This window comes from Protopterus annectens, chromosome 15.part0 (assembly GCF_019279795.1).
Source record: "Protopterus annectens isolate FY-2018-M chromosome 15.part0, PAN1.0, whole genome shotgun sequence".
In the NCBI taxonomy this organism is placed as follows: Eukaryota; Metazoa; Chordata; order Ceratodontiformes; family Protopteridae; genus Protopterus; species Protopterus annectens.
The window spans coordinates 196503950-196531616 of record NC_056749.1 but is presented as its reverse complement, the minus strand read 5'-3'; the positions used below and the strand labels follow the sequence as shown (position 1 = coordinate 196531616).

General features: G+C 41.3%; 1 protein-coding gene across 1 annotated transcript in view; it reads right to left on the bottom strand.

Annotated features, from left to right (window-relative positions):
• Positions 1-22014, bottom strand: part of UPRT (uracil phosphoribosyltransferase homolog) — a 400044-nt gene extending 378030 nt beyond the window's left edge. The window contains exon 1 of the mRNA XM_044057690.1: positions 21607-22014. Coding sequence (XP_043913625.1) covers positions 21607-21881 — 275 coding nt within the window. The 5' untranslated portion in view covers positions 21882-22014. The remainder of the gene's footprint in view (positions 1-21606) is intronic.
• Between the last annotated feature and the right edge of the window lie 5653 nt (positions 22015-27667).

The window sequence follows — 27667 nt, the reverse complement described above, 5'->3', positions numbered from 1 at the left end:
ATTCAATTATAACACATAACTGACCTTAAAGACATAGCAGATGTAGTGAGCCCTTAATCAAGCAAAATAAACGTTTTATTATTAGTATTTGTACTAGTCTTTCTAAACAAGTTTAAATATAACCTGTTAATTTATGCCAAGAATTCTCAAAAGGCATGGCAGCCACAAAGAAGCCCCTTTGAGACAAGAAAAGGCTTTTTAATACTATTTTTCATTTTTTCCTAATCTTCCTTTGCCCGTCTTATTCCTGAACAGATAACAGCGATGACCCTACAAGTGAACTCATGGGTAGAACCGATCACAGAAATGTGACGTGCTAAGGCATTTGTACCTATATTCCTTCTAATCTCAGATTTATGTTCAAGGATCCTATCCCTTAGTCTCCTTGCTGATTTCCCCACATAAAACTCCGGACATTGCGTACAAGTGGCAAGATATACTATCCCTGGTTTGACGTTGTGGAGAGAATATCTTCTATTTTTTGCTGTTTGCTTCCAGTTTTTTCTCTCCACTTTACCACTGGTTCTACATTTTACTATTCAATCCCCTTGGTCCACAACCCGTACTAGATCTAGAAAGGGGCTAAATCTCTGCCCCAAAAAAGGGCAAGTTGGAGAGTATCTTGTCCTTGGCAAGTATTCGAGTTTTGGAGCCGAAGAAACTGTCGGGACCATGGCTGGGGATGGTGCCAAAGCAGGTACAGTCATCGGAGCTTATGTCGGATCCAAGGACAGCACCGAAGTCAGTGGTGCCAAGGTCGGAACCGAAATAGGGGTGAATATCATGGATGACACCGAGGGAGGAAACACAGAGCCTGGTGCCAAAGAGGTCTGCACCGAGGGTGCTGGCGAAGCATGGAGCTGACTCTGTTCCATAACTTAAGGAGCGACATCGTTTTTCTTTATTTTTTTTTGGTCTTTGGAGGGGGTGAGACCTCTGACCCAGATACAGCCGCCGAAAAAGGTGTCTTGAATAAACCTTTTAAGATAAGTTTATTTTTACGTTCTGCTAGTGTAAAATTACTAAAACTAGCACAAATGTCACAGTCAGCTTTAATATGATCCACGCCCAAACAGTAGACACAACGAGAATGTGTATCAGAGTTAGGTATCTTACGTCCACACTTGTTATACTGTTTAAAACCCCAACTTAGCTTTGTCTGACATCATAAGGCAAGAAGGCTATCCTACAGAAAAAAACAAAATAAGGAAGCGAATACAAGAGATGGTATTTAAAAAATACCACAAGTGGTAAGGAAGGGCCTGTCAAAGACAGAAGAGAAGGACATTACCAAAAATAGTAAAATTAAAATTACCAAGGAAAAGGGTATGGAATAAAACTAGGTTATAGGCAACAGTGAAAAAAGGCTAACGACTAAAAAGTAAACAATTTTGAAGAGAAACTGTCTTAAAAATAGCAATTGTCTACTTAGCTTTGAGAGAGATGGCTAGCACGTCTGACTAGAATGTGGCAAATATATATTGATCTGGAGTAACTAGGAGAGGGGCATTATGAGTAGGTCTTAGCTGAGAGTTTTTGGCTGGCACGAGCTTGGAAACGGCCGTATTGGTTCAGAGGACGGAACCGAGGTCCTATTTGTAATGAATGAACAAAGATTTACAACATCAGATTTTATAATTCCACCCAATGGAACCAAAGTGGGTAAAACTGCAACTGAACGGCTTAAAGTCCGCTTAATCCACCACAACAGATTATATGATAAACCAAAACAAGATTTAATGTCAATGTAATTTCAATGGAACCAAAGTGACAGCATCAACTATAAACCATTTTTTCCCAACAATTAATGTACAAGCTAGAGAAGCCACAGTTTCAGTTTGCACCACTACACCAAAAAAGGCACATATACATGAATTTTTGTTTTTAGAGAGAGTGTGCTGCAAATGAACTGAACACGGCTGCCTCTGGCTATGACCCATACCAGGCACACCCAAGTAAGGTTAACAATGAACAAATGAAAGGCATAACTGCAAAAAGTCCTTCCTGGACCTCAGTTACCTCACTCTGTACCGCAGCAACCTGTAACTCTAGCTTATCCAAAACACATTTCCTTTTTGTAAAACCACTGCTTACAGACACACACGATTCCCAGGACAGACTAACAGCCATCACTGTTACACCTATTCCACGTGCTTTAACTATAATTTAGAACAAAACAGCCATTCCAGTCTGACACATCCAGGACAAATTTACTGTGTCACTGTCAGAAACTAATCTAAATTATACTATCTTACGGAACTTTAGTAGTCTCCTCATTCTCTCACTATGAAAGGGAGATAACTGTGCTCATAAAACTTGCAGCAAGTGGATGCTGTAGTCCCATATCAAGGGCCACAGTGCATTTTTTCTGCATGTTCTAGAGGCCAAGCTGCACTTACTAAATTGCTTAGTCATATCCGTGTGCCTTTTTATACTTCTGTCTATTACCTGTGGTGTGACTTGAGACCATATCTCAAAAGGCCACCAGCTCTTACACACTGAAATTTTTATTTGTGGGCTGTACCAGAACTCCTGCCCATCATACATTACTCTGGCGGCATGCTAAACTTCACAGTGGTTGGCAGTTCTGGGATTCAAATTGTCTGTCTCTACAAAATGGACTGCCTTCTTCACAGCATCACTTTTTACCACTATGTAAAAAACTAACCAAGCAACCAGTCACAAACTTTTGGAATTGAATAAATACTGTTTTAATTAAACCTAAATTAGGCAATACAGTTTCAGAATTAATAATAAGAATTGTACTTGTTATTTAAGAATAATAAGAATTGTACTTGCTAACTGTTATTTTACATATGCATTGTATTGCTGTGCACAAATGTTTGACTTGTACTATATTTCTGTGACCCTACTTTAATATTTTGTAAACATTATAATTACTTGCATTACTTCTGGAGCTTTTCTCCTCGGGTCTCCACTAAAAATGGGTCCCTGGCTCAGCTGGACTAACCTGGTTAACAAATGTCAATAAATAAATTCAATTAACATGCAGACAGATAGGAGTCACAATAGATAAATGTAAAAGGTAATAAAAAAGCATAACCTAGTTAGGTAGTCAAATCAAACACTGATCCTTAATACTGGACTTTCTCTACTGCAACCTATAAAGTGAAGAAAATAACAATCAAATTAGTGAAGTTAACTAATCAATGAAGGGTAGCAATATGTGGACAGGCACTAACTTCCACCAAGTCTGATTCTCCAAGACAAAAGACACTACACAAACTCTTGAGATATATCTCCGAATAAGGCAACCATGGGAGATATGCCTCAAGTGCAGACCTTTAACACCCCGCCCACCCCCACACACACACAATCATATCAAGATATTCTGTCCTCCTTGGTCAGTCAAAATTCAAATCCAGACAACAGATCTTCTGGAAATTTTCAGCTACAGTTAAAGGAGAGCAATACATTAAGTGACAGAAGTAACCAATTCACTTTTAACAATGTCTGCATGTATATGTGGGTAGCAGCAATGGGCATTTTTTTCTTTTTAAAACACTGCTCCTCTTCCCACAAATAAAATACAGTTCCTATCCTTTTTTCAGCTTCCATTTCTCAGCTTTGCTGCATTTTTACTAAAACTGCTTTTCATACAACTTCCCACTATAACTTTTTTTTTTTTTTTTTTTTTAAAAAGTAAGTTAAGAGGAGGTCTATCCTCCATAACATAGAAACACAGAGTCCTGTTATCAATTCTCCTAGGAACTCTGGTCTTATGAAGGAAAAGCAGGACCCAAGATAGAACATCCAGCCTGTACTGCCTTTCAATAGCACCAAGAAGAGACCAAGCAGCTGCTGCACAAATAAAGTCAAGAGTTATGTTTCTGCCGAAAGCCGAGGATTTAGCAACTAATAATAGAATGTAATTAAAAAATGTTACGTCAACGGTTAAGGTATGGCACAATCCAAGAGATTCAACAAGTATGCCAGACTCGGGTAGTTTTAAATGACAAACACAGTTAGTGTTAATGCCTTAAGCTAAAAATAAATTCCTTGCAAGAGGACAAAGTACCTCTGATATAGCAGAGAAAACAAACAAAATGAACTACACCACCTAACAAACTGGAAAAGATGACAGCAGATGCATTAAATAAGGGTTAAAAAACATAAAATGGACGCAAAGCTTGTGAAGTCAGTCTAAGGGATGCAGAGTTAAGTATCGGGGAAACCCTTTCCATGCTGTTCAAAATACAACACTCGGCCTAAAGCCAAAAAAAGTATTAAGAAGTCTTACTAAGAAATATTATACTTGGTAGAACAAATTGACCACAGCATCATACTCAGACTGTGTCAGGAAATAGACACCTTTAGAAATCAGCTGGACTGGACAGAAGGAAGGATGCTCTTAACTACTGATGCTAAACAGTGGTTGAAGCAAAGGGAGTTGTTGACTAAAATGCTAAGATCCCAAAATAGCATCAGTTAGGAGTGATATCAACTGTAGACAATGGTCATTTCCCAAATGTGACAATACTATTTTTTTAGATTTAATTTTAACTCCCATTTTCAGTGCACTACTGGTTTACGAAGATCAATCAAAAGTCATTACAAAACTAAGCAATGACATCCAACTTACATTCATCGGCAAACACTGTTAGCTGAAGGTCTGGGTTTACAGGTTGGTTGTCAGAAAGTATATGCTAAAGAGAAAGGGACCAAGTACTGTGGCCTAAAATGCATGACTAGTCGCACCCTTAGTTTCCGATGTGGCAGCTCCCACTTGCCTGTTCTTTCAGCCAGTTTGCTATCCACTTTATCAAAGTTTTAGATGACTTCAAATACCAGCTTAGGGTGTACTGCCAAAATGCCTTAGCCAGATCCAGATACATCATACAGAATAAATGCTCCCTATCCACCCTAACTGGCAACCTTTCCCCAAGAAGTAGACATGACTTACCTCTCATAAAAAAACTGTTTAAATCCCAGATGTTAGGAGATTCTGGATATCACAATTTATGAAGTCAGATGTGTTCCATGGCTTTTACTTGCTGTGAGCATTTATGTGATATTATATGACAAAGTTGCTAATTTACAGTCAGATTTAACTAGACATGGAGAGTCTTAATACTGGCACACATTGAGGCTTTGCTGATAAGGATGAGACCTAGAAAGTTCTTACTCCTAAAGAACTGATTTTCTATTTGTTCTAAAAACTACAACTGAAGTCCAAAAATACTAAATTGCCTGGTCTTTCTTCTGCATCACCAACAAGGCCAATTTATAACAGTCATCCCTCCTACCACGTTTTTGGAATATGGGAAGAAAAAGTACAGTTGTGTATGTGCTCACCATAACACTAGATGTTTGAGTAGTTCACGGCTGCAGTAACCTAAGTTATATGGACATGCTGCCAAGGATCTCCCACCAACCCACCTCTAGAAGCTTTTTAGGGAAGTTCTACACATGCAGCAGTTGAAAATAAATGGCAGCTATGGCAAACATTACAGCTTTCTTGCCCCAGAAAAATTAATCATGATTATGAATATCATTGTCTAAAGAAACTACAATACACTGTGTTAAAAGCACTGCAAATCTAAGGGATCATAGGGTAAGAAAGGCCACTACAACAGCAATCTACTTCAGCATCTGTTACGGTAACAGCATTTGCACAACTGTACTATATCCGTCAGATCACTGCAACAGAAGCTATACAGTATGACTACCAAAGCTTTATGATCAGGGGAAGAAGAAAGTGGGTCAGAATTCAGGAACTCATGAAAGCATTCTAGAATCTAGAGTAGCAGTCCAGTTTGTAATGCTTGGTAAACATGTGAATTGATGACCAGGTAGATGCTTCTAGTATGCTTCTGCAATCAACCTCTTTCCAAAATACCATGGAAATAACCAAGGAGAGTTGTGGGGTGCATTAAACACTCCCCCTTGTCCTATGTGGGCAAGTACATCTTGTGAGAAAGCTTGTAGTAAATCCCCTTGCCTAATTTCACCAGCAAGTAGAACCAATGGTGCCTGTTCTAGAAGTAGGTCACCAATCTGATCTTTGGATAATCTGTTTTGACTCAAACTGGACTCTGGTTATCACAGGAAAAAGGCACACAGGAACATTCTCAACCAGAGGAACAAACATGCAGCCATCTTCCAGGCCCAAGTACAAAGGGTCCAGAGCTTCTGTCTTGACTGGAACCAAACTGATGTTTGCAGAGTTCCCCACAGAGAGGCCATTTCCTGGCAGACCTGTGGGTTCAACAACCGTTCATGTGGGTTTGCCCTAGTTCTACAATATTCTGCTCTGACGGAATACAAGTTGTCTGGAAGAACAAACTGTGCTGAAATGCCAGATCAAAGACCACTTTAGCTAATCTGCACAGGACATAGATTTGTTCCTTCCTAGCAAGGGATGTGGAATCCAGAGATGATTTTAAGCATCAGAAAGCAAGCAGAACGGCCAGTATTTACTTGACATTAATGTGTTTCAACCTATCCAGTGTGTTCTAAAGGCCCTTATGATGTCACCACTATGGGCCAGTAATCAACGAGCCTGAATCCTCACTACTGACACTGGACAAAGACATTCACTTGCAACAAAAATGGATAGACCCAATATTTACAGATGCACTCCTCTGTATCAAGCTCAATTTCCCTTAACAGCACACAGGGAACACACTCAGTCTGGGGTCTGGATTTCTGTCTGTCTCCCTCCAGGTCCCCAGTATGACCCCCCACTGGCACAGCTATAAAGTTGAGATTGCAGAAGAGTGTCCAAGCCAAATTCTCCACTGTGAATTCCAACCCCTCTCTTTCTGTGAAACCAGTGCTTCATGTCCCTGCTCCAAACAGTTGACACATAGGTTCATAGGTAGGTGCTAGGCTATTGGGCCTAGGGCCTACATAAGCCTAGCCAAAAAGGTACCCTGGCTTTCGCCACCCAAGAAAAATTATTTTCTTGCGCCCAGGTTGAGCAGAGGCAATGAGGTGATCCCGGGGTGAATTTCCTATTTCCCATCCAATCATCAAGATTTTTCTTGAAGAGTGCTAATGAGGAGCTTTGTTTGATATAGATAGGTAGTTTGTTCCAGAGTATGGGAAGTCTCTGGGACAGGAATCTATCCCTCCAGCATGTTCGGTTTATTGTGGTAACAAGGTTTAGGTCCCTAGAGTTGTAGCTCGGAAGGATTGGGATTTCTTTAAGTGGAGCATGTCCAACAGCTCTGGGCTTGACACAGAGATCACCTTTGAGTAGGCAATATGCGACAGAGTAAAGCTGGAGTTTGAGACGGTCTGCGTGGGGCATCTGTCTGAGGCCAGTAATCCTCTTTGTGGGGTATTTCTGCAGCCTTTCCAGTTGTTGTAGAGGTCATGTGAGGTACATACCAAAAGGGGCATTGTACTCTATATAATGGGTCTAATGAGTGACAAGTAGAGAGGAACAATGACCTCTTTTTTCCTGGATGTGAACCCTTTTGTGATGAGGTGTGCCATGTAGAAGGATTTCCTGACTACTGTGGCGATGTGATCAAAGAAGAAACTACTGTCCACCTGTGTCCCAAGGTCTCATCAAACTTTCGGCGTTAAGTAGACTACCACCTATGTGGTAGCTCATAGGTACAAAGTTTTTACCAAAGGGGATGACAATGCACTTTTTGGCATTGAGCTTGAGGCCATGGCTTTGACACCAGGCATCTGTCCCAGGGAGGCCCTTTTTGTACGACGTCCACATCGTTAGGAGTTTCGATTATGGCTCCTAGTTTGCAGTCATCTGTGAACTTCGTTAGCCAAAGACCTTCTGTGTTAGCCTGTACTTCAGAAAAATAGATACCAAATTTGAGAGGACCCAGGACTGAACCCTGTGGTACTCCACGTGTCACTGGCTGAAGTTGGATTTGGAGTCTGCTACTTTCACAGTGTGGGTTCTGTCAGTGAGCCAGCTGAAAACCCATCTTGTGACATAGGGATTTATAACTAGTTTAGTGAGTTTATCTATAATTCCAGAGCGGGGGGTGGTGTCAAAAGCCTTGGCGAGATCTAGATAGGCTGTGTGAATCACTATACCCTCATCTACGGCTTTGGTGACTGCTTCAAATAAAAGTCTATCAGGTTTAGGAGACATGATCCGCATTTTGCAAACCTGAACTGGGTGGGGTCCAGAGTTTGGAGATTACCAACGTCTTTGTTTATTAGTTCCATGATGATACGTTCCATGGCCTTGCAGACAAGGCTCGTTAGGCTAACGGAGCGGTAGTTCCCGGGGTCAGTGGTGGCTCCCCCTTTTGTGGAGTGGGATAACAGTCACTGTGCGCCATTCAGTGGGCAAAAAGCCTGAGGTGAGGCTATGACTGCACATGGTCCTTAGATGGGGTGCCAGTTCATTCTGTAGTCCGTGTAGAATGCAGCCTGTGATGTTGTCAGGTCCCACGGATGCTGTGTTCTTGGCTTTGGAGTGTGTGGTTTTTTACCGGTGCAGCCATGATTACAGGAACTTTGCATTCTTCCAGTACAGAGATGGGCCCTTTGGGGGTGGGGGTAAAGTTAGCACTGAAACTATCTGTCAGGATGTTGGCAATATCAGTTGGTTCTGTATATTTAGTGCCATTGTGCTGTAACTCAGAGCAGATGAGTGTTGCCATTCAGATTCTTGACATAGCTATAGAATGCTTTGTGGTTGTCTTTAGAATCAGTGGCGATTTTGTTTTCGTAACTAGCTTTGGAGGATTTTATGAGGGATCTCAGCTTCTTACCGAGGCTGACCAGGGAGTTCCTCCAATCATGGGATTTTACTCTTTTTTGCAACAGTTTCTTTCTTCTGTTGTAGAGTTTGTTTATAGCAGGGGACCACCAGATTGGCTTCCTTTTTTTGGAGGACAGCATCTTGGTTCTGTTAGGGATAGCACAATTCATGCACTCATGTAAGTGCATTTGTGTAGGATTTAGTAATCATACCTCTATTGTCCGTCTGTATGGGTGTCAAGAAGTTTGCCACTTCTGTCTTAAGAAGCGTGAAGTTGGCTTTGGAGAAATTTTTTATGGTGGTTTCCCTAATGAGAGGGTTGAGGCGGGATGTAGATGTCTAGGATGATTAGCTTGCGGTTGGATCTGACCAATGGGGAACTGTCCTCTGGTGTGGAACACTGGTCACCTATGTTGGTAATGATCATGTCTAGGATATTGCAGCCCCTGGTGGGGGTGTGGAAAAGATGATCCAAGGAGCTGGAATTTATGAATTCCAGAAAACTTTGAGCAAAAGAGTTGGTACATGAGTGGTTTTCCCAGTTAATGGTGGGGTAGTTGAAAATCGCCCATTATTAGGGTGTTGGGTTGTACCCTAATATTTTTTCAATGCATCAAGAAATGAGGAGTGGGAATCCTGGGGCATGGTGGGGGATCTGTAGCAAGTTACAATTTAGATTGCGGCCTTGCCCAGAGTTAGTTGCACTTGGATAATCTCGGATGCATTATGCTGAGCAACTAGCCTGGAGGTGTGGATATCCTTAATGAATATTGACATGCCTCCGCCTTTAGTGTTTCGGTCCAGGTTAGGTGGCTGAAAGGTATGGTATGAATTACAGCCTGGTAATGCAGTGCTGTCTGGAGCCTTGAACCAGGTCTCCGTCACTGCACAGATGTCGATGTTCTCCATTTTAAGGAGTGCCTCGAGTGAATGCATTCTGAGGTTTAGACTTCTAGCATTGAATAGCATTACCCTCAGATTTTGCTTGCTTGTACCTGTTATGGTGGCGAATTTGTCATTGACAGATACTGAAATCCCCTTAGAATGACACCATAAGCTTAGCCAATTGTTGAAGTCAATCATTTTGTCCTTGTATTGTGGTATCATTCTGGGTGATGGCAGGATGCTACTAAGGGGTAGGGTCATACCTGCCTAGGTACAAGATCGGAGAGCTCCTCCATGTCTCTTTTCATGTAGTCCAGGGAGGTACGTCTCAGGTCATTCACACCAACATGGACAATGACAGAGTCATATTTGTACTTGTTGTGAAATGACTGGAGTGCGTGCATTATGTGGCAGATCCTGCACCCGACAGGCAGCTGACTGTAACTTTCTCCTTGTTTAGCCTGGTGAGTGGAACATCGGTGTGCCCGACTATAGAGTCGCCTAGGACTAGAGTGTTGAGTACGTTGTTATGCCTTATGGGCTGTGGTTGAGTGCACACTGAGTTTGTGGGCTGTGTCATTTGGGTTGTGTTGGGGGGTGGAGGTTGCTTGCGTTTCTGCTTTGGAGGTCTCTGTTGCTTGAGCAGATTTTTATTGAGAGCCTCCGTGGATGTAGGTGTGTGTTTTGTGCTTCTATGTGTCTGTTTTGGTGGTGTAGGTTTTGAGGGACTATGTGATGAGTGTGGTGTGGTGCATGTGTTTATCTTCTCCTCTTGACTGTCTAGTCCACTCTTGGGTGAAGAGAGCTTTGCTTCCAGTTTGTCTATATAAGTGCATCTCTCTCAGGTTGTAGTGCTGGGTGGCAGGAGGACAGGGTTGTCTGTGTACATGAGGCAATTACTGCATTGCCCCAAGATGCCCAGATTCATCAGGCAGACAGGAAAAAACACCAGGAGCTGACCTTTAGACATACAGAAATCCAGACAGACCAGATAGGTGCTTATTTATTAAGTACTAAAAACTGTTTTCCTCTAGACAAGTGAGGAAAGTTGAGTGCTATAGTAATTTGTAGCTTATTTAGTGCTTACAACGAGTTCTGAACAAGTGCTGAACTCAAAGAAACAGATTTAAGTGCTAAAACTAAAAAACTGGCTAGTTCCAAAGGAAAATTTGAAGAGCAGACTTTACGGCGCTGGGGAGGGTTTAACCCTAGCTAAGCAGCGATGTATAAAGTGTTTTTTTTAATATAACAGTAGCAAATGAGCATACTGATTTAAACAAATTAACCAATAAAAAGTGAAAAACTGAGCCCCGTTCCAGCAGTCTTCGATCAGACAAGGTTTAACTGCACACACCTGCCACTAGGGTGCAGGGGAACCTCCAAAAAAAGATGGGCTGGAATAGTGCTCAAGTTATATAAACAAAGCTAGTTTCAGCAGGTCTGGATTTAGTTTATGCCACAGCAAACAAGGCATACCGGTTTCAGAAACAGTTCAAATAAGCAGGCACAATAAGCCTTTAGCCAGAAACTCCCAGCTCAGAAGGGCAGAATCTACCTCTCCTCCCACAAGAGTTCAGACCACACCTTCCTAATGTAAAATAACTGGCCCGAAGCCCAAGTGCTTAAACCAGAACTAATACACTTTTAGAATAACAGACACTAAGCCTTCAATCACAACTCCCAACTTAGAAGGATATAAGCTACCTGTCCTGCCACAACAGTGCAGACCACAAAACTTCTTAATGTAAAACAACTGGTCTCAAGCCCAAGTGCTTCAACCAAAGGCTTAGAATAAGTGTTACAATTTAATCAGGTTACTAACAAGCAGTTATAAATGCAAGTAAGTACTTTTAAGAACAAGCAGCAAAAGCAAACCAAAGTAATAAAGTAGGACAAAACACAAATACAGTAAAAGCAGATGAATAAAGTGCAGTTTCTTTATATAACAACAGAAAACGAGCAAACTGATTTAAACAAATTACCCAATTAACCAGTAAAAAAGCTCAAAACTGAGCCCTGCTCCAGCAGTCTTCAATACAAGTTCTAACTGCACACTGCTGCCAGTAGGGTGCAGGGGAACCTTCTCCAAAAAAAGAAGGCCTGGATTAGTGCTTAAGTTATACAAACAAAGCTAGATTCAGGATGCCTGACTCTAGTCTATGCTACAGCAAACAAGGCACACCAATTTCAGAAAAAAACAGTTCAAATAAGCAGGCACAATAAGCCTTTAACCAGAAATGTTCAGCTCAGAAGGGCAGAATCTAGCCACTCCTCCCACGAGTGCAGACCACAAACCGTCTTAATGAAAAATATCTGGCCTGAAGCCCAAGTGCTTTAATCAGAACTAATACACTTTTTTAGAATAACAGACACTGAGCCTTCAATCAGCAATTCCCAACTTAGAAGGATATAAGCTACCTGTCCTGACATTTGATTTTCAGACACACACACCCTTGCTAAGATCTGCTGCAGCTCCTGGAAGTTATAAAACAATTTCAAACCTCCACCCTTCCAGGGTAGCAATTACTTCACCCCAAAGACAAAGCAGAAAGCTTCCTAGTACAGACTTTTTCCTCTGGCTGCATTGAGAACTACAAGATGCAATCTTTATGGCCTAAACCAGGTAATTTAATTTCGAACTATTATCAATGTTAGATGGATTGAGATTAACCTGTTCTCTTTACAGTATCCTCTGTTAAAACATATACATTTAAACAGTTACAATAATACATGCATATTTCTTTTTCTGTCCAGCGGGGCACATTGTTAGTACATTTTTAACACAAGCAGCTTTACAAATACATTTTTCGACACAAGCAACTGTACAAATTAGCTTGGTATTCAAATAACATACAATTCTTCACTAAATTCCAACTAGCTGTACTGGCATATGGTACACATCCACTGTCCTACTCCTGGAAAAACTGGCAATACCTCCCATCATCACAGCCCTGAACCTTAATTCTGATGGACATCACCCCTAAGCATAGTCTGTGGCATTCATTGTCACCAACCGAGTAGTAGGCTGTGGAGAAAAAAGGAAGGCCTGGGTTGAGGGTCAAGTAATGCACCCACCATAGCCTCCCTTTTCACAAACCCCAGAACACTAATCTGAAAGGATAGGGAATGCTAGTGTTGGTTCTAGAGCAACAATGATGAACCTTTTGGGTTCAGCATGTCAAAAAATCCAGAAAATGGCCATCTTGACTCTGCTGGCGTGTCACCCCCCCCCTTCCCTCCCACCACCCCTATTATGTACGCACAAGCACTAAAATGACAAATTATTTTGCCCAGTGGTCACTTTAGCAGTCTGACCATGTATGTGCAAGCACTTCCCTTATACAAAAATTAAATTTCCCCAAGCAGCATCTTCATTGGTATGTCCAGGTATACACAAGCACCAAAATGAAACATTTCCCAAACAGACCCCTTCAGTAAAATGTCCAGGTACAGTTAGCACAAGCACCAAAATTAAACATCTGTCTAGGTGATCCCTTCAGTAACATTCCTAATATGTGTACGACCACCAAAATGAAACATTCGCCCAAGCGACCATTTCAGTAAAATGGTGAGATATGCACAAGCACCAAAATTAATCATTTGCTCAAGTGACCCCTTCATTAACATTCCTAGTATGTGTACAAGCATCAAAATGAAACAAACATTCACCCAAGCAACCCCCTTCAGTAAAATGTACATCTTTCTAAATCAATGCACTCTTGTGTTTATTAAAATAAATGAAATACTCAAGTACTTCTCCTTTATATTTGTCTTCTCGGCCCAGGGTTCCTGCTACCATTTTCCTGAGCTGTTCCACATCTAGGTGTGCAACTTAGCTAAACGGAAAGTCACCATGGCACCACCTGACTAAATGCCAGGCCAAAAAAAAATACACAACAGCTTCTCAGGAAAACAAAAAAGCGTATTGAGTGTCGCCCAGCCCTTTTGCCTCCACTAGCTATGCCACTGTGGTGAAGCTGGTGTGTCACCCAAAACATCGTGGCGTGTCATAGGTTTGCCATCACTGTTACAGTTTTGAAGAACCACTGAATTTTCCCGATATGAAGTCTGATCAAAGAATTCAGGAGAACAGTAGAAACAGTGTATCCAAAAATTCTGAGACAGTCATTTGCTAACACTCGAGTAAGCATTGAGAATTCCAGAAAATATCTCACAAAAGAAAAAGGGTGCACCCAGGCACACACTATAGTCTGACAAGTACTTTAACTGTACATTTTAAATGCAGAGCAAGTTGTGTGAATGGCAAAGAGAGAGGGAGTACAAAATGAAATATTCTTGATACACTCCTGCAAGGGAGCACCTTGCCTTTTCTAAACACCTTTATCGAATTATCACTTGTAAAGATAAAGCATATTAGCAAGTTCACATTTACAATTACACTTCACATACATTTTTATATATACTATAATCTAAGCAACATTACATAAATTATTAATTTCCTGCCTTCTCTAAAACTTCATTCCTCCTCCAAAACATTTTTCTACAAGTACACTTCCACATTGTTTTACTAATGTTGTCAGATGTTTGCCCCCCCCCCCCTTTTGCAAAACCACACTGGTCCATATCTATCCATTTTGGCACCACCTTTGCCATTTGTTTAGCCGTTATATACTTAACATACTTTATAATCATGGTTCAAAACTGAAACGGGCCTGTATCAACCTGGCTCAGATGGGTCTTTATAGTCTTTAGCTATTCTTGCCACCACAACTTTTTCCAGGACATTAGTGTCTCCGCTCCTTTTAAAGTACTGTTAAACAAAACCTTTGAGAACATCATCACTTTCAACCTTGCACCGAAATACCATCCATTCCTGGACACTTTCCTGAACACTGGTTATACATAATCAATTTTAACCACATTTCTTCATATTTGAACTGTTAGCTGCCGAGCCTCATCTACCTCTAACCTTGGCATATTTAAATCTTCCAAAAGTATTTCTAGTTTGTACTTTTTCTCTAGTTCCCCACTTCTCTGCTTTACACAAATTTTCATAAAAATTCAAATCCCCAGTACCTCTACAGGAGCTGTGATTATTTTCCTTGGTATTGGCTCCCAGTGGCTGGCAACAGCTGTTTCTACTGTCTGTTGTATTAAGCTGTTGTGCCAAATGTTTTTTGTGCTCTAGAGTTACTATCAAATTTTTTTCTAAAGTCATGCATATTTTCCAGGTACTCTCTTTAGCACTGTGCACTGCTACTCTGCTTGTTCTGTGAGATTCCTCTTATTTTGTAATAATGTAACTTTTGTCAGTCTGTCTAAATAGTCCTTATTACCTGTTAACCAGACCTTTTTTTTTCTTTCATTTCTACTCTGCTTATAAAATCCACTTTCGTTTTATCCCACTCACTAGTTACAACTTTTGGAATACTTTCTATCTATCCTGACTACTTCATGGATAATTTCACCTACCCATTCCTCAGTGCATCTCATCTTTACTTCATTAACCTGTATTTTCATCTTCATAAATCATTGGCGCATGATCTGGAATCTTTATTGGATGTGAATCAAAGACCTCAATTAAATGAACACGTTCCTGCAAAATACAATTTCTGTCAAGTCCAGTTACTATACCTTAGAGAATAAAATGAAGGTCTCCAAGTTCCTACTACTGAATTCACGTCTTTCATACCAAATATTTTCATAATTTTCTTCAAAAATTCTAGACTCGTTATAATTTTCCCTTCTAGGCCCCCCAAGATACATCTCCATTGTTGCAAATCAAATTCCATTTTCCAGCTATAAGTAATATTTCCCGCGAAAAGCTAATTATCTCTCCCAAGATTTTTTAAAACTCGAAAACAGCAGTTTTAGGTGGAATATAATTACAAGCTCGTGTAATCCTCTTGCCTTGCCAGTAACCCCTTCCTACCACAAATCTGCTATTCTTATCTTTCCCCCACTTCTATCACTATTGGAGCTCCTCTTTTCATATTTCCCCTTGTCCCAGATACTCTACAAAATATCCATCCTAAAATCCTTCATCAAATTCACATGCTCATTTCCTTCCAGTTGTGTCTCTTACACTCTGCATATCTTAAATTTAATTAAAAAGTCTTTCCTTTTTACGTATACCTGTGAGGACATTCATGTGTTAAAATAATATGGAAAGCGTCTCCGTTACGATAAGAAGCCATTACTCCCATCTATTTATACAGGGCAGCTTTTTCAAATGCCTACCGCCAACCTGAGTGATACATATACCCATTAATGTCTGGGAAGTTTAATACTTTATACAGTTTATCGTCAACATTGGAACCTACAGCAGTTTACAAAACTTTTTGTTTTAGCAATCCAATACCAAAATTCAGTTCAGCAGAACTTCTTATTGCTTTCATGAAAAGAAACAATTATAACCAAACATATATTACTGTCCTTTACATCCCTCCTGGTGATATACTAGAAGAGATCCTACACTGAATAGCAACCATAACATTTCCACAAGAAAGAATACTACTAGATGTGAATGTCAACTGGTTGGGCATAAACTAACTACCCTACATCTAGTATAAACTTATATTTATTTATTTTATTTGACATTTGTTGACCGGGAAAGTCCAACTGGGACAGAGCCCTTTTTCAGCGGAGGCCCGGGGAGAAAAGCTCCAATGTACTGTAGAAGAATACAAAAATAGTAGATTAAAAATTCTGCTATTTACACAATACACAATAGAAGAATGCAAAATAGCAGAACACAATTTTTGCTAAATACACGAATAGTTTAACACAGGTACACAGTTAGATAGCAGCTTAGGTGGTGTAATAGAGTCAGAGCAGATGGAGGGTAGTTGAGGGTGATATAAGTAGGGGGGTAGGAGCAGTGGGATTTGGGGGAGGAGGTAGCAGCAGTTAGTGTAGAGGAGTGATTATGAGTTGATAGATGTATGGATTAGCAATTGTGAGAGTGCTAGTATGAAATAGGTAGCCGGCGAAGAGTTGGGAAAGGTTATGTACTTACTGACAAAAGGTAGGTAGGAGAGAGCAGGCCTTGAGGTATAAAGGTAAAGGGTGGGAGGAAGGAGTGTGTGGGGAAGAGGGGGTTGATAAGTAGTAAGGAGGGAGGATAAGATGGATAGTAAACTGATGAAGGGAGGGTGAGAGAGGTGTGAAGAGACCAAGATGTGTACTAGGTTCAGGGGGGAGGTTGCAAGGGCAAATTGTGAGGTGGGTAAGGTAGTGTTTAAGAGAGATCTTGAAAGTGTGGGTCTGGGGTAGGCTTCTTAGAGTCCAGGGAAGCTTGTTCCAGAGGGTGGCTGGAGAGTAGCTGTATAAGTTCTGTCCTGCACATTTGTTAGGTTTGTAAATTTGTAGCAGTTGATCTGAGCCCCTAAGTGATCGAGTGGGAGTATAGAGGGAGACTAGTGAAAAGAGACTTGGGACAGGAGGATGGTTTGTTGAGAATGGAGTGGATAGTCAGAAGCTGTGTAAATTTGAGGTGGTTTGGAAACTCAAGCCAGTGTAATGACTTGAGGGCCAGACAGTGGTAAGATTTGGGTGGTAAGTTTGCAGCAAATCTAGCCACTTTGTTGTAGGTAGATTCAAGTTTGGAGAGAAGTGTAGACTGGAGGTTAGTATAGATTTGTACACTACAGAAGAGGTTGGAGAGGAGGGAGGCATTGGCTAGAGTTATTCCAGTTTCAAGAGTGCAAAAAATTTTATTTCTATAAAGAAGACCAAGCTTTTGATAGGTTTTCTTAATACTGTGGTGAATGTGAAGGTTAAATTTCAGCTGGTCGTCTATGATTACTCCGAGGAGCTTGGTATGGGTTTCTGGAGCTATTATGGTGTTGTTGAGTGAAGAGATGGTGAAGGAGGATTTAAGTGAGAAGTGGGATTTGGGGGGGGGGGGGATAAATAAATAAAAAGAGTAGCAGTTTTGTTTTTTGGGAGGTTAAGTATGAGATGGTGTTGAGTTAGCCAGGTTTCGGTGTGGTTAAATGATGTTTGTGTGAGGGTTAGTAGTAGTTCAGTTGGATTATCAGCTATAGATATAACGGTAGAGTCATACGCGTACTGTATGAGGGACGATTGGGGATAAGAGCTGTGGAGTTCATTGGTAAAGAGGTTAAAAGGAGGGGTCCAAGGATGGAGTCCTGTGGGACACCTGTTTTAATAGGGAGAAAGGGGGAAGAGAGAGCAGAGAGCCATTTGACAGACTGGTGCCGGTCTGAGAGGTAGCTGCTATACCAAGAGATAGTTGTTGGGGAAAGGTTAAGTTGAGAAAGTTTTGAGAGAAGGACTGGATGAGAGACAGTGTCAAAGGCTTTGGACAGATCTAGAATAGACAAGAAATGAGTTTGTTGTTGTCTCTGGCTAGGGAGATGGTATTGGTGAAAGAGATGACAGCAGTGGAGATGTTGTGGTGTGGACGAAAGCCATGTTGGGTAGGGGTGATCAGGTTGTGTTGTAGGAAGTGGGCCATGATTTGTTTGTGTACACAGTGTTCTAGGACTTTGGAGAGGGGAGAAAGTATAGCAAATGGTTTGTGTATATGAATTGTATAAAACATTTCCAAAAAAAGAGTTGGAACAGTTGATTCTGTGATAGAGCAGTTAATTACAATGAAAACTGGGTGTGCTATGGATGGTGCAACGTGTTTCAGGAAGAGAGATGGTAGGCTCTCTGCTGATGAGGAGCAGGATCTGAGCTTGAGGAGGAGTTTTTCAATGTAGCTAGTAGGGACTGTTTTTAGGGAGAGGAGGGAGTTATCTTGAGGGGGTGTTGTAATGTGCGGGGGGGGGGATTCTGCATTAGTTGACTTATTGTGTTGACGAAATAGGAGTTAAAGGAGGAGGGAGTTTCGAGAGGTGAGTTATTGGGGCAGGGGTTGGGTGTTTATGGATTACCTGGGTAGACAATTTGGTAGATATTGTTCCAGAATTTTTTAGGGTTACGTGATTGTGAGGACTGAGGCTGGTGATAGCAATTCTTTTTGTCTTGATTAATTTGTTTTTTGGTGAGATTTTGGAGTTCCCTGTAGGTTTGGAAGTGGCATGGAGATTTAGTCTTGGACCAGAGTTTCCAAACGGAGTCTCTTTTTTTGTATGACAGTACGGGTTGTGTATGTTAGTCAGGGGGAGTTGTGGGATTTGACTCTGACAGTACGTGGACAGGCAAGGGAGTTGAGTATGTTGAGAAAAGTGGAGTTAAAGAATGAGATAGCATCATCAAGGGGTAATGCAAAGAGGGAGGTCCAGTTTACTTGAGAAAGGGTGTGATTAAACGGGTCATGGTTAAAAGTGGATAGTTATTGGGATTCTTTGTATTTGTGGGGTTTAGGGAGATTCGGAGGGTTTGCATGGGGCAGTGATCACTGATGGAGTCGGGTAGTGTTGCAGCGTGAGGACAGAGGTTGGGATTGCTAACGAGGATCCAGTCAATGATGAAGCTAGAGTTGAAATGTAATAAAAAATGAAATGTAATAAAAAATGAAATGTAATAATGTTAGAACACATTCTTGCTACCCGGATCTATAAATAGGTCAACCCAGGAATCCCATGTTTTCTCTCTCTCTGGAAAAAGTCCCACATCAACCCTCTGCACAAAGGAGGGAATTCATCACACATTTATAACTTTATACCTATAGCAATCTTATCTCCCCTCCCCAAAATACTTGGAAAAAATGTAATCAAAAACAATTGCTAGACTATCTCCTGCAGGAAGATCTCCTATCCCCTACACAAATATGGTTTCTGTCCTTCCCATTGTATTAGCATTGCCCTTCTAACCTATACAGATATTGTCAATAAGGTTAAAGATAACAGCAAACTACTCTCTTCCTTACTTTTAGACAAGTCCCTCACTAGGTCTCTCCCAGCCCACCCTTTTGTGGTTTAAAAGTGAACTTTCTAATAGGAGTCAGTCAGTAAAATGGCACTACACGCTCTCTTTACCTCCCAGTCACCACCTGTGTACCACAAAGCTCTATGCTTGGTCCCCACTAACATTTTCACCAACATCCTCTATACATCCACACAACAAGGCACCCTTATACAATACACAGGTGATTCCACTTATTTGCATATCTAACATGGTGCACCTGAAAAAATTACTCAGGAAGTTTTAACAGACATTAAAAAATGGCTTTGTAACTCATTAACTCACGCTCAACCCAAAAAGTGCCCAGACTACTACCTTTACCCCTAAATCCTTCTCTAATGGAAAAAATAAATAACCCCCCCCCCCCGGTAATACAACCATTGAAGTCACGTCTCATAAATTATAAGGGTTAATAGCGAATGATAATCTTACATTTGACCTTCACATACAAAACTGCCAACAAAAAATCATCAAAACTACGGATGCTTTTACAAAGCCAAAAACTCTGTCACTGATGCATCTAAAACTACTCTTTCCACTACTACTCCTCTCCTCACACTTTCTTTATGGTGCTCCTATCCTTACTAATGTCCAGGATTAAACAAAAGTTAAAACATGAACAATGCTATAACAAAGTTGCTAAATCTGCAAATACCCTTTTCAGAACCTGGCATTACATAGCACCAAAAAGCCTAAATTGGTAACAACTGCCTCATCAACTAACATACACAAAGCATTTTACCACCTATGAAATTATCCTGCATACATTTGCCTAAACGAATATCTTTCAGGTTGCCACATCGGCACTCCGGTCCGCTAATGATTGGCTGTGGATTTTTTTACGGTGCCGAGTTGCCTGCCCGACGTCCAACCATCAAAGGCGGCACACCCATTCACGCACACACCTACCTGAATGTCTTTAACGTCACTTGACCGCGGGGAGGACATGCAGACTCCACACAGAAGGTGCTCCAGCCGAGAATCGAACATGAGAACTTCTTGCTGTGACGCGAAAACGCTAACTGCTGCACCACCTAACCAGCACTAAAAACCATTCCACATAACCACGTACTCAGTCGGTCACTGCAATCCAGAGACTAAAAACTCTGGTCTGTCTACAAACCTGTCAAATCTGCTGGGCACTGTAAGTACTTATAGAAGGTTGCCAAGTCCTGGAACTGCTTACCTGTATCCACTGAGTAAATCCCCTTCCTTCCCATCGTTCAAAACCACCCTATAAGACTTCCTAGCTAAAATCTGGCTCTGTTCTTGCTCAAAACCAGTATAAACTATATCCCTAAATGTGAACAAGCACATTCTCACTCCTTCTGCCTCCTTACTCTCCTCTCTGACTTTGTCTCTGAACATACCATACGCCTGATTTCCCCTAATTTCATACTGCAATTCCAATTTGTATTAGACTAACATACCTTTATTTTTTCTACAAACCGTCTAAAATTTCTTTAAATATTAATCATATAACTTACATAGATTCTTTATCAATATTTTACATTATGTGTAATTTATTATACTTATTAAATACATATGTGTTTGTTCTATTTCAGAAGACTGCAAACCTGCTGTTCTTAAAATGTTCTGTAATAACTTGAAGCGTTTTTCTCCCCCGTCACTGCTGAAAAAGGGCTTCTACCCAGTTGGCTTTACCGGTGGTCATTAAATAAATAAAAACATACAAACATCATCAAAGAATTCACATGCAAACATTTACAACGCTACGGGGTTTTAGCAGTACTACTTGTCAAAAACATATTTTTATCTCAAGAGCCATGAAAGGGCAACTGAACAGCATGTGGCTCCCGTGTCACAGGTTGCAGACCTCTGTTCTAAAACGTATGTCTCTAAGACAGGAACCACGGATCAGTTATTTTAGATATGGTCAGACCTACTTGCCGTTGCCACCACACGTATATACACCAAAAGGGGAAAAGCACGGCAAAGTACAACTGCACTGTCCTTGGTTTTAGCTATTTGTTGACAAGGAGGAAAATACATCCACATGTCTCTGGGAAAAAGTAAAAGTTGACACCAAATATTTTACTCATAACCACGCGGTTAGACAGTTGACACCGGCAATCTAGTGCCTACCATGTGCTTGCCTGTTTTACAACCTTATTCTCAGAAGATCACACTATTCATAGAAAGTAAAGTACCTGTCCCGGATGATTGTCTGTAACTCCCGGATCTGGTCGTTCATAGGTAACAGCTTGAGTCGTGGGGTAAGGTCTTGCCACACCGTGTCGTCTCCAGCCGCTGGATCACCTAATCCACTATCCTGGGAGCCATCGAACGTTTCTGCTCCATTACTAATAAACCGAATAAGTTTCGGATTGTTGGCGGTAACACGCTGCTGTTCTTCCGTTGAGGCCGTTGACTGCTGATTCTGACAAGGCATGATCTTCTCTGGGCAGCCCACAGCTGCTTCCATAGAACAAGGCAAGGGACGAAAATGACAGCTTTTACAGCTTCACTAACGGGTGTTTACAACTGTCTGTACTTCACAATTTCTTGTCACTACATTTGACATTATTCCGACCCGCCTACTTTTACCCGTAATACGGCGCACGCAATAACGCTCATTCCCTTCTTCATTTTTCATTTGATGAAAACCTACTTCGGGCGCTTTTTCTTCTACAATTTCCCTATCATCATCTGGATCAGAACAGGAAACCGTTTCCGCCAGTTGTTTGGCTACAGATGTGTTAATTGGGAATTGCCAGTCTCTTAAACGACGTAGTTCCCGAGAAATAAAGCTAAATAGCTTAGCTTTCTTCATTTTTGAGCAAAAAGACCCACTGTCGTTCTTGCCTGTTCATGTGTGGGTGGCTACATATAAATATATACACCTATGCTTTAATGTACAGGGCCGGTGCTTGCATTTTGGGGGCCAGAAGCCACATCTCTCAACTGTCCAGATTTTTTGCCTCAAAATTTTTGTCGGTACCTCTTAAACTTTGTGGTTTTCTAGCAAATCACTAGGATGATCTGAGGAATGAAATCACTAAATAATGATATACATTTCAATTTCGGATTTCATATCCTGTCGAAAATGCTTTTTAACCACGACATGCAAGCAGTATTTAAGAAAAATCTATACCGATTTCTGAGCTGTTGTTGTCCTCCTTATGTCAGGCTTGGCTTTAACCAGATTTCTTTGACTATGAGGCTGAGAAGTATGCCACCAGCAAGTTTCAAGTTGGGGCCCTACCCAGGAGCGGCCTTAGGTCAACTGGTGCCCTAGGCAAAAGGGCTCCATGCCCCCCCCATAAGATTATTCCTACACAGATGGCAATCAGAATGTTCATCAGGATGCTGCCCCAACCCCCAAACAATTTCTGGAAAAAGTCCGTCAATGGATTTGGTCCTGGTTTGGTCATGGCTGACACCTGCTGAATCACCTCAAGATGGTTGTCTATCTCGTGTTTGTGGTCAGGAATATACGAACAGCACTCCTCCTGGATTAAAGTGCATGTACCTCCTCTCGCCGCTAGGGTGAAGTCAAGAGCCATGCGATTTTGAAGCATCACTGTTCTCATGGCAGTCAGTTCATCAGTCACCAATTCTAGGGCAGAAAAGGTTGCATTGCTCATTATTTTGAGAAGCTTAGACAATTTTCTCAGTTCCCAGATTGATTTTGTTGCTCCATATGCTGGCAGTACACCTGCCCACGATATAACAGTATCACTCAAGTCCATGTGCAACAGTCCATTGCTCCCTATGCCCACAGCATGATGGTTTTTCCAGCGCGCATTGATTTGCCCCACTGGATTGACAGGCTTCTTGATTTCTCGAACATTCCGAATTTTCCCTTGAGGTAAAACTGCTGTGTGTCGTATGGCTGGAACCAGGTACCCCAAAAATCAACTGCCGGACCAATTCTCAGGTAGCCATTTATATGCTTTTCTACCGCATATAAAGCAACAATCTTCTACTTTAGTAGTAACTTTACTATACCCTGACTCTGCATGAAACTTTTTTTGTCGATTATGGACAGTTGCTTATAGAGGTCAGCATGATGTTTTACTTCTTCTATTGTCCTATGCATCAGTTCAACAAATGTATCATAGCTCGTGTTGCAATAGGATCTGATGTTATCAGGTTTAGTGTAGCATCTATAGGGAACAGTCACATTGCAATTGCTCCAACCCACCTTGACTGTATCATTCTTATAAAAACACACAGTTCCCTTCTGTCAAACAAGACAAGTGCACTGCTACTTTATCTTGTGATGTGACATCTGATGTATCATGAATTAGGTTTTCCCAGGTCTTGTTGGCTCCTAGGGGAACTGAAGTTAACAGTAACCCCACATATGCTGTTGGTAAAGTTGTGCAAATCCAGCAATTCGAAACATTGAAGGTTTCAGCATACACATACTTGATTGCCTGGTAAGTGTTAAAGTTCGGGTGCCACTCTGCACACTTGTTCAGTTCAATTTGTGTGGCTGAGAAAAGGAATGGCCACAACAATAAGATTATTGTCACTAGTACAGTCAACAGGATGGTTATGCAATACTTGAAAATGGTTGTTCTGCATTTCTGTTTTCTCCGGCTCTTCCAAGTAGGTGTATTTGGATCTTACTGGATTCCGTCATCTTTACTTTGGACACGTGCTCTTACTCTCTGCCCTAATAGGACCTTCAACACCGATGGTCTCTTCACTGGGGTTGAGACGGATCAGTCCTATTGATCTGACCCCCATTTGTAGCCAGACTTTGTGCTGCGGGCCCCGATGGAGAGGTAAGATTTTTGTCCAACTCAAAGTTCTTAACCAGCTTGCAGTGCGTCAGGTGTATCCACGAAGCTCGTTCTGCTATCTTGACTGCAGTGGGTGTCGAAAGAAGCACCTGGTAGGGACATTCCCACCTTGGCGATGCCCAGTTATTTCGCTTGACGATTTTGATCCACACCCAGTCTCCTGGTGTCACTGCTACTTCTGATGTTTCGGTTTGTTTTCTATCTGAAACAGAATTTGACTGCAACAGATGTTTAGAACTCAACAACTTTTTCATATATTCAGCTAGTGTAAAATCAGCTTCCTGGTCTGATGACATGAGAAGTTTCAACTGTGGTGTATAATAAGCCCTTCCAAATAGTTTTTCAAAAGGAGTCAATCCTTTTGCTGTAGGGACAGTTCTCATGCTCAACAGTGCCAGTGGTAAACAGTACAACCAAGTCTTTCCTGTCTCAGCTATTCATTTTCTCAATTTGTTTTTTAGTATACCATTATGCCTTTCAACTAACCCTGCAGATTGCGGATGGTATGCACAATGATTTTTTAAAGAAATACCAAAATGCTTACTCAACTGCTGTATGGTTTGATTTACAAAGTGTGTACTATTGTCACTGTAGATTCTTTCCGGAATACCAAACCTAGGAACGATTTCCTTGACAAGTACTTTTGCCACCGGAGCTGCATCTGGATTTTTGGTTGGAAATGCTTCCACCCATCTGGAAAACATATCTACAATGACAAGACAGTACTTCTTATTTTCACATTTGTTTAATTCTATGAAATCCATACAAATAGTGTGAAACGGATATGGTGGTGTAGGGAAACTCCCTTGCTTGGGCTTTATCGCCCCCTGTGCATGATGTTTGTTACAAATCTGACACATCAAACAAACTTTTTTAGAGTAATTTGTAAATCTGTACGTTGTGAACACCTGGTTCACCAGCTGTACCATCCCCCCTGTTGAGACATGGCACTGCCCATTGCTCAACATTGCTGCATAGCGAAACAAATTAGAGGGTACTATCGGTTTTCCCTCTCTAGAGATGTACAGCCCCCTTTCGAGGATTGCTCCTTGTTTTATCCATCGCTGTTTTTCAGCTTGCATAGTGAGTGCCTGCATTGTTTTTAACATATCTAGATCTAAAGTTTCAGAGGGTTGTAATTCCTCATTTAAAAGAAATACTTCTGTGGCTGCTTGTTTTGCAGCTGTATCAGCTCTCGCATTACCTTTTGAAATCCTGTGTTGTTGCTTGGTGTTAGCTGTGCATTTACAAATGGCTACTTTCTGAGGTAACTGAATAGATTCTAAAAGATCTAAAATAAACTGCTCATGATTTATAGGTTTGCCAGTAGATGTTATCATTCCCCAGTTTTTCCACTGTTGCGCAAAAACATGTACAGTAGAAAAAGCGTACTGGCTATCAGTAAATATGTTTACACATTTACCCTTTGCTAAGGTACATGCCCGTGTCAGGGCAATCAATTCTGCTGCCTGTGCAGATAAGTTGTGTGGTAAAGGTTTTGCTTCTATAATCCCAGTATCAGAGACTACTGCATATCCTACTAGGTTCTGTCCTGCAGGACCCCTTTTGCATGAGCCATCCACGTAGTATGTCACCTCGGCATCATCCAAGGGGACATCCGTGAGATCTTTACTAGGTAGTGTCTTTTGCTCAATTACCTGCAGGCAGCAGTGCGGTGTGCCATCTGCAGGGGTCGGGAGCAGAGTAGAAGGGTTTAAAGTCGTGCATCGTTCAATTGTCATATGAGGTTGGCTCAATAATATAGTCATACAGGAAAGATGCCTAGCAGGGGAAAGATATGCCACCTTTTCTTGTAGTAAAATAATCGCGACTTCATGAGGTACTCTCAAAGTGAGAGGATGGAACAACACTACTGAGGCTGAAGCCTGAACTGCCATTGCAGCTGCAACTACTGCTTGTACACAGTGGGGGTAAGGACTGTGCCACTGGGTCTAGCTGTGATGAGTAGTAAGCAATGGGGCGTTGCTTATCCCCATGCTGTTGTGTTAACACTGATGTCATGTAACCCTGCTTACAATCTACAGTTTGGAAAAAAACATTTATGGTAGTTTGGCAATCCCAGAACTAATGAGGACGCTATTAACTGCTTTAGTTTACAGAAGGCAGATTCTGCCTCTGGTGTCCATTGTAACAAATTCTGCGCTGCCATAGGCTTCTTATATATAAGGTCAGTCAAAGGTGCAGATTCCAAGGCATAGTTTGGAATCCAACTCCGGCAAAAACTAGTTGTACCCAGGAAGGACATCATTTCCTTCTTGGTAGTGGGTTTTGGTGCTTGCAAAATTGCTATTTTTCTGTCCTCATCTAACATTCTACCTTCCTTGGATATTACATATCCTAGGTATTTGACCTGTTTTTTCCAAAGCTGCAGTTTATTATTTACCTTATGTCTCTCAGTGGCTAAAAATCATAGAAGTGCTATGGTATCTTCTCTACAATCCTGCTGGGTGGGGGCCGCCACCAAGATGTCATCAACATGAAGTAAAATCTGATTGCCTCTTGGTGGGGTGAATCCCGCCAAGTTGCTTGCCATTTCTTGTGAGAATATCATTGGACTTTCACAAAATTTCCTTTGGTAGTCGTGTATATGTATACCTTTTCCCCTGAAATGTAAATGCAAACCAATACTGGCTATCAGGGTGTATTGGTATCGAAAAGAACGCATTGCTGATGTCTACCACAGAAAAATACTTTTGTTGAGGTTTCAAATCATTCATCAGCGTGTGTGGGTCTGGCACCGTGGGTGCCCTTGGTATTACTGCATCATTTACGGCTTGTAAATCCTGGACCATACGTCATTCTCCATTGGCCTTTTTAACTGGAAATAAGGGTGCGTTACATGGTGAATCGGGAGATTCTACTAGTATCTCTCCTTTAAGTAAGGCTGCTATAATAGGCTTTATCCCTGCCTCCGCATCTTTTCTTAAGGGATACTGTCTTTTTTGTGGTCTGAATGCTGACTTTGGCGTGATAGTAACCGGTCCCACTGTACGAATGAGTCCTACATCTGATTTTCCTGTTGACCAGAGAGTCTCTGGTATGTCTCATAAGGCATTCTCTTCCTCCTTTAATAGGAGTGTCAATCAGCTGTCCTCGCTAGACTGCAAGTGCACAGCTGGGTTGGTCTGAGTTATCCAATTCAGCTTTTGTACTTGTATTCCTTGTTCTGACAGTTCTAGTTCTGTCTGTTTCTCCCATCTCGTGACTTTTTCTCCTAGGTCTGCCCATTCTATATTTCTGTTTTTGGTTAAGCTAACATGGTAATCCATTAGATCTATAAAGTGCAAAGAACTCCAGGGGCAATGAACAGCTGGCTACACTGTTCCCTTCAGTGTCCCAGTACAGGTTACACAATATCAATCTGTTTGCATGATTCTTAAATAATTCTTGCTCATATTCCTTATCAGGTCCTGGTGTGTTGGAATAATACAGGGTA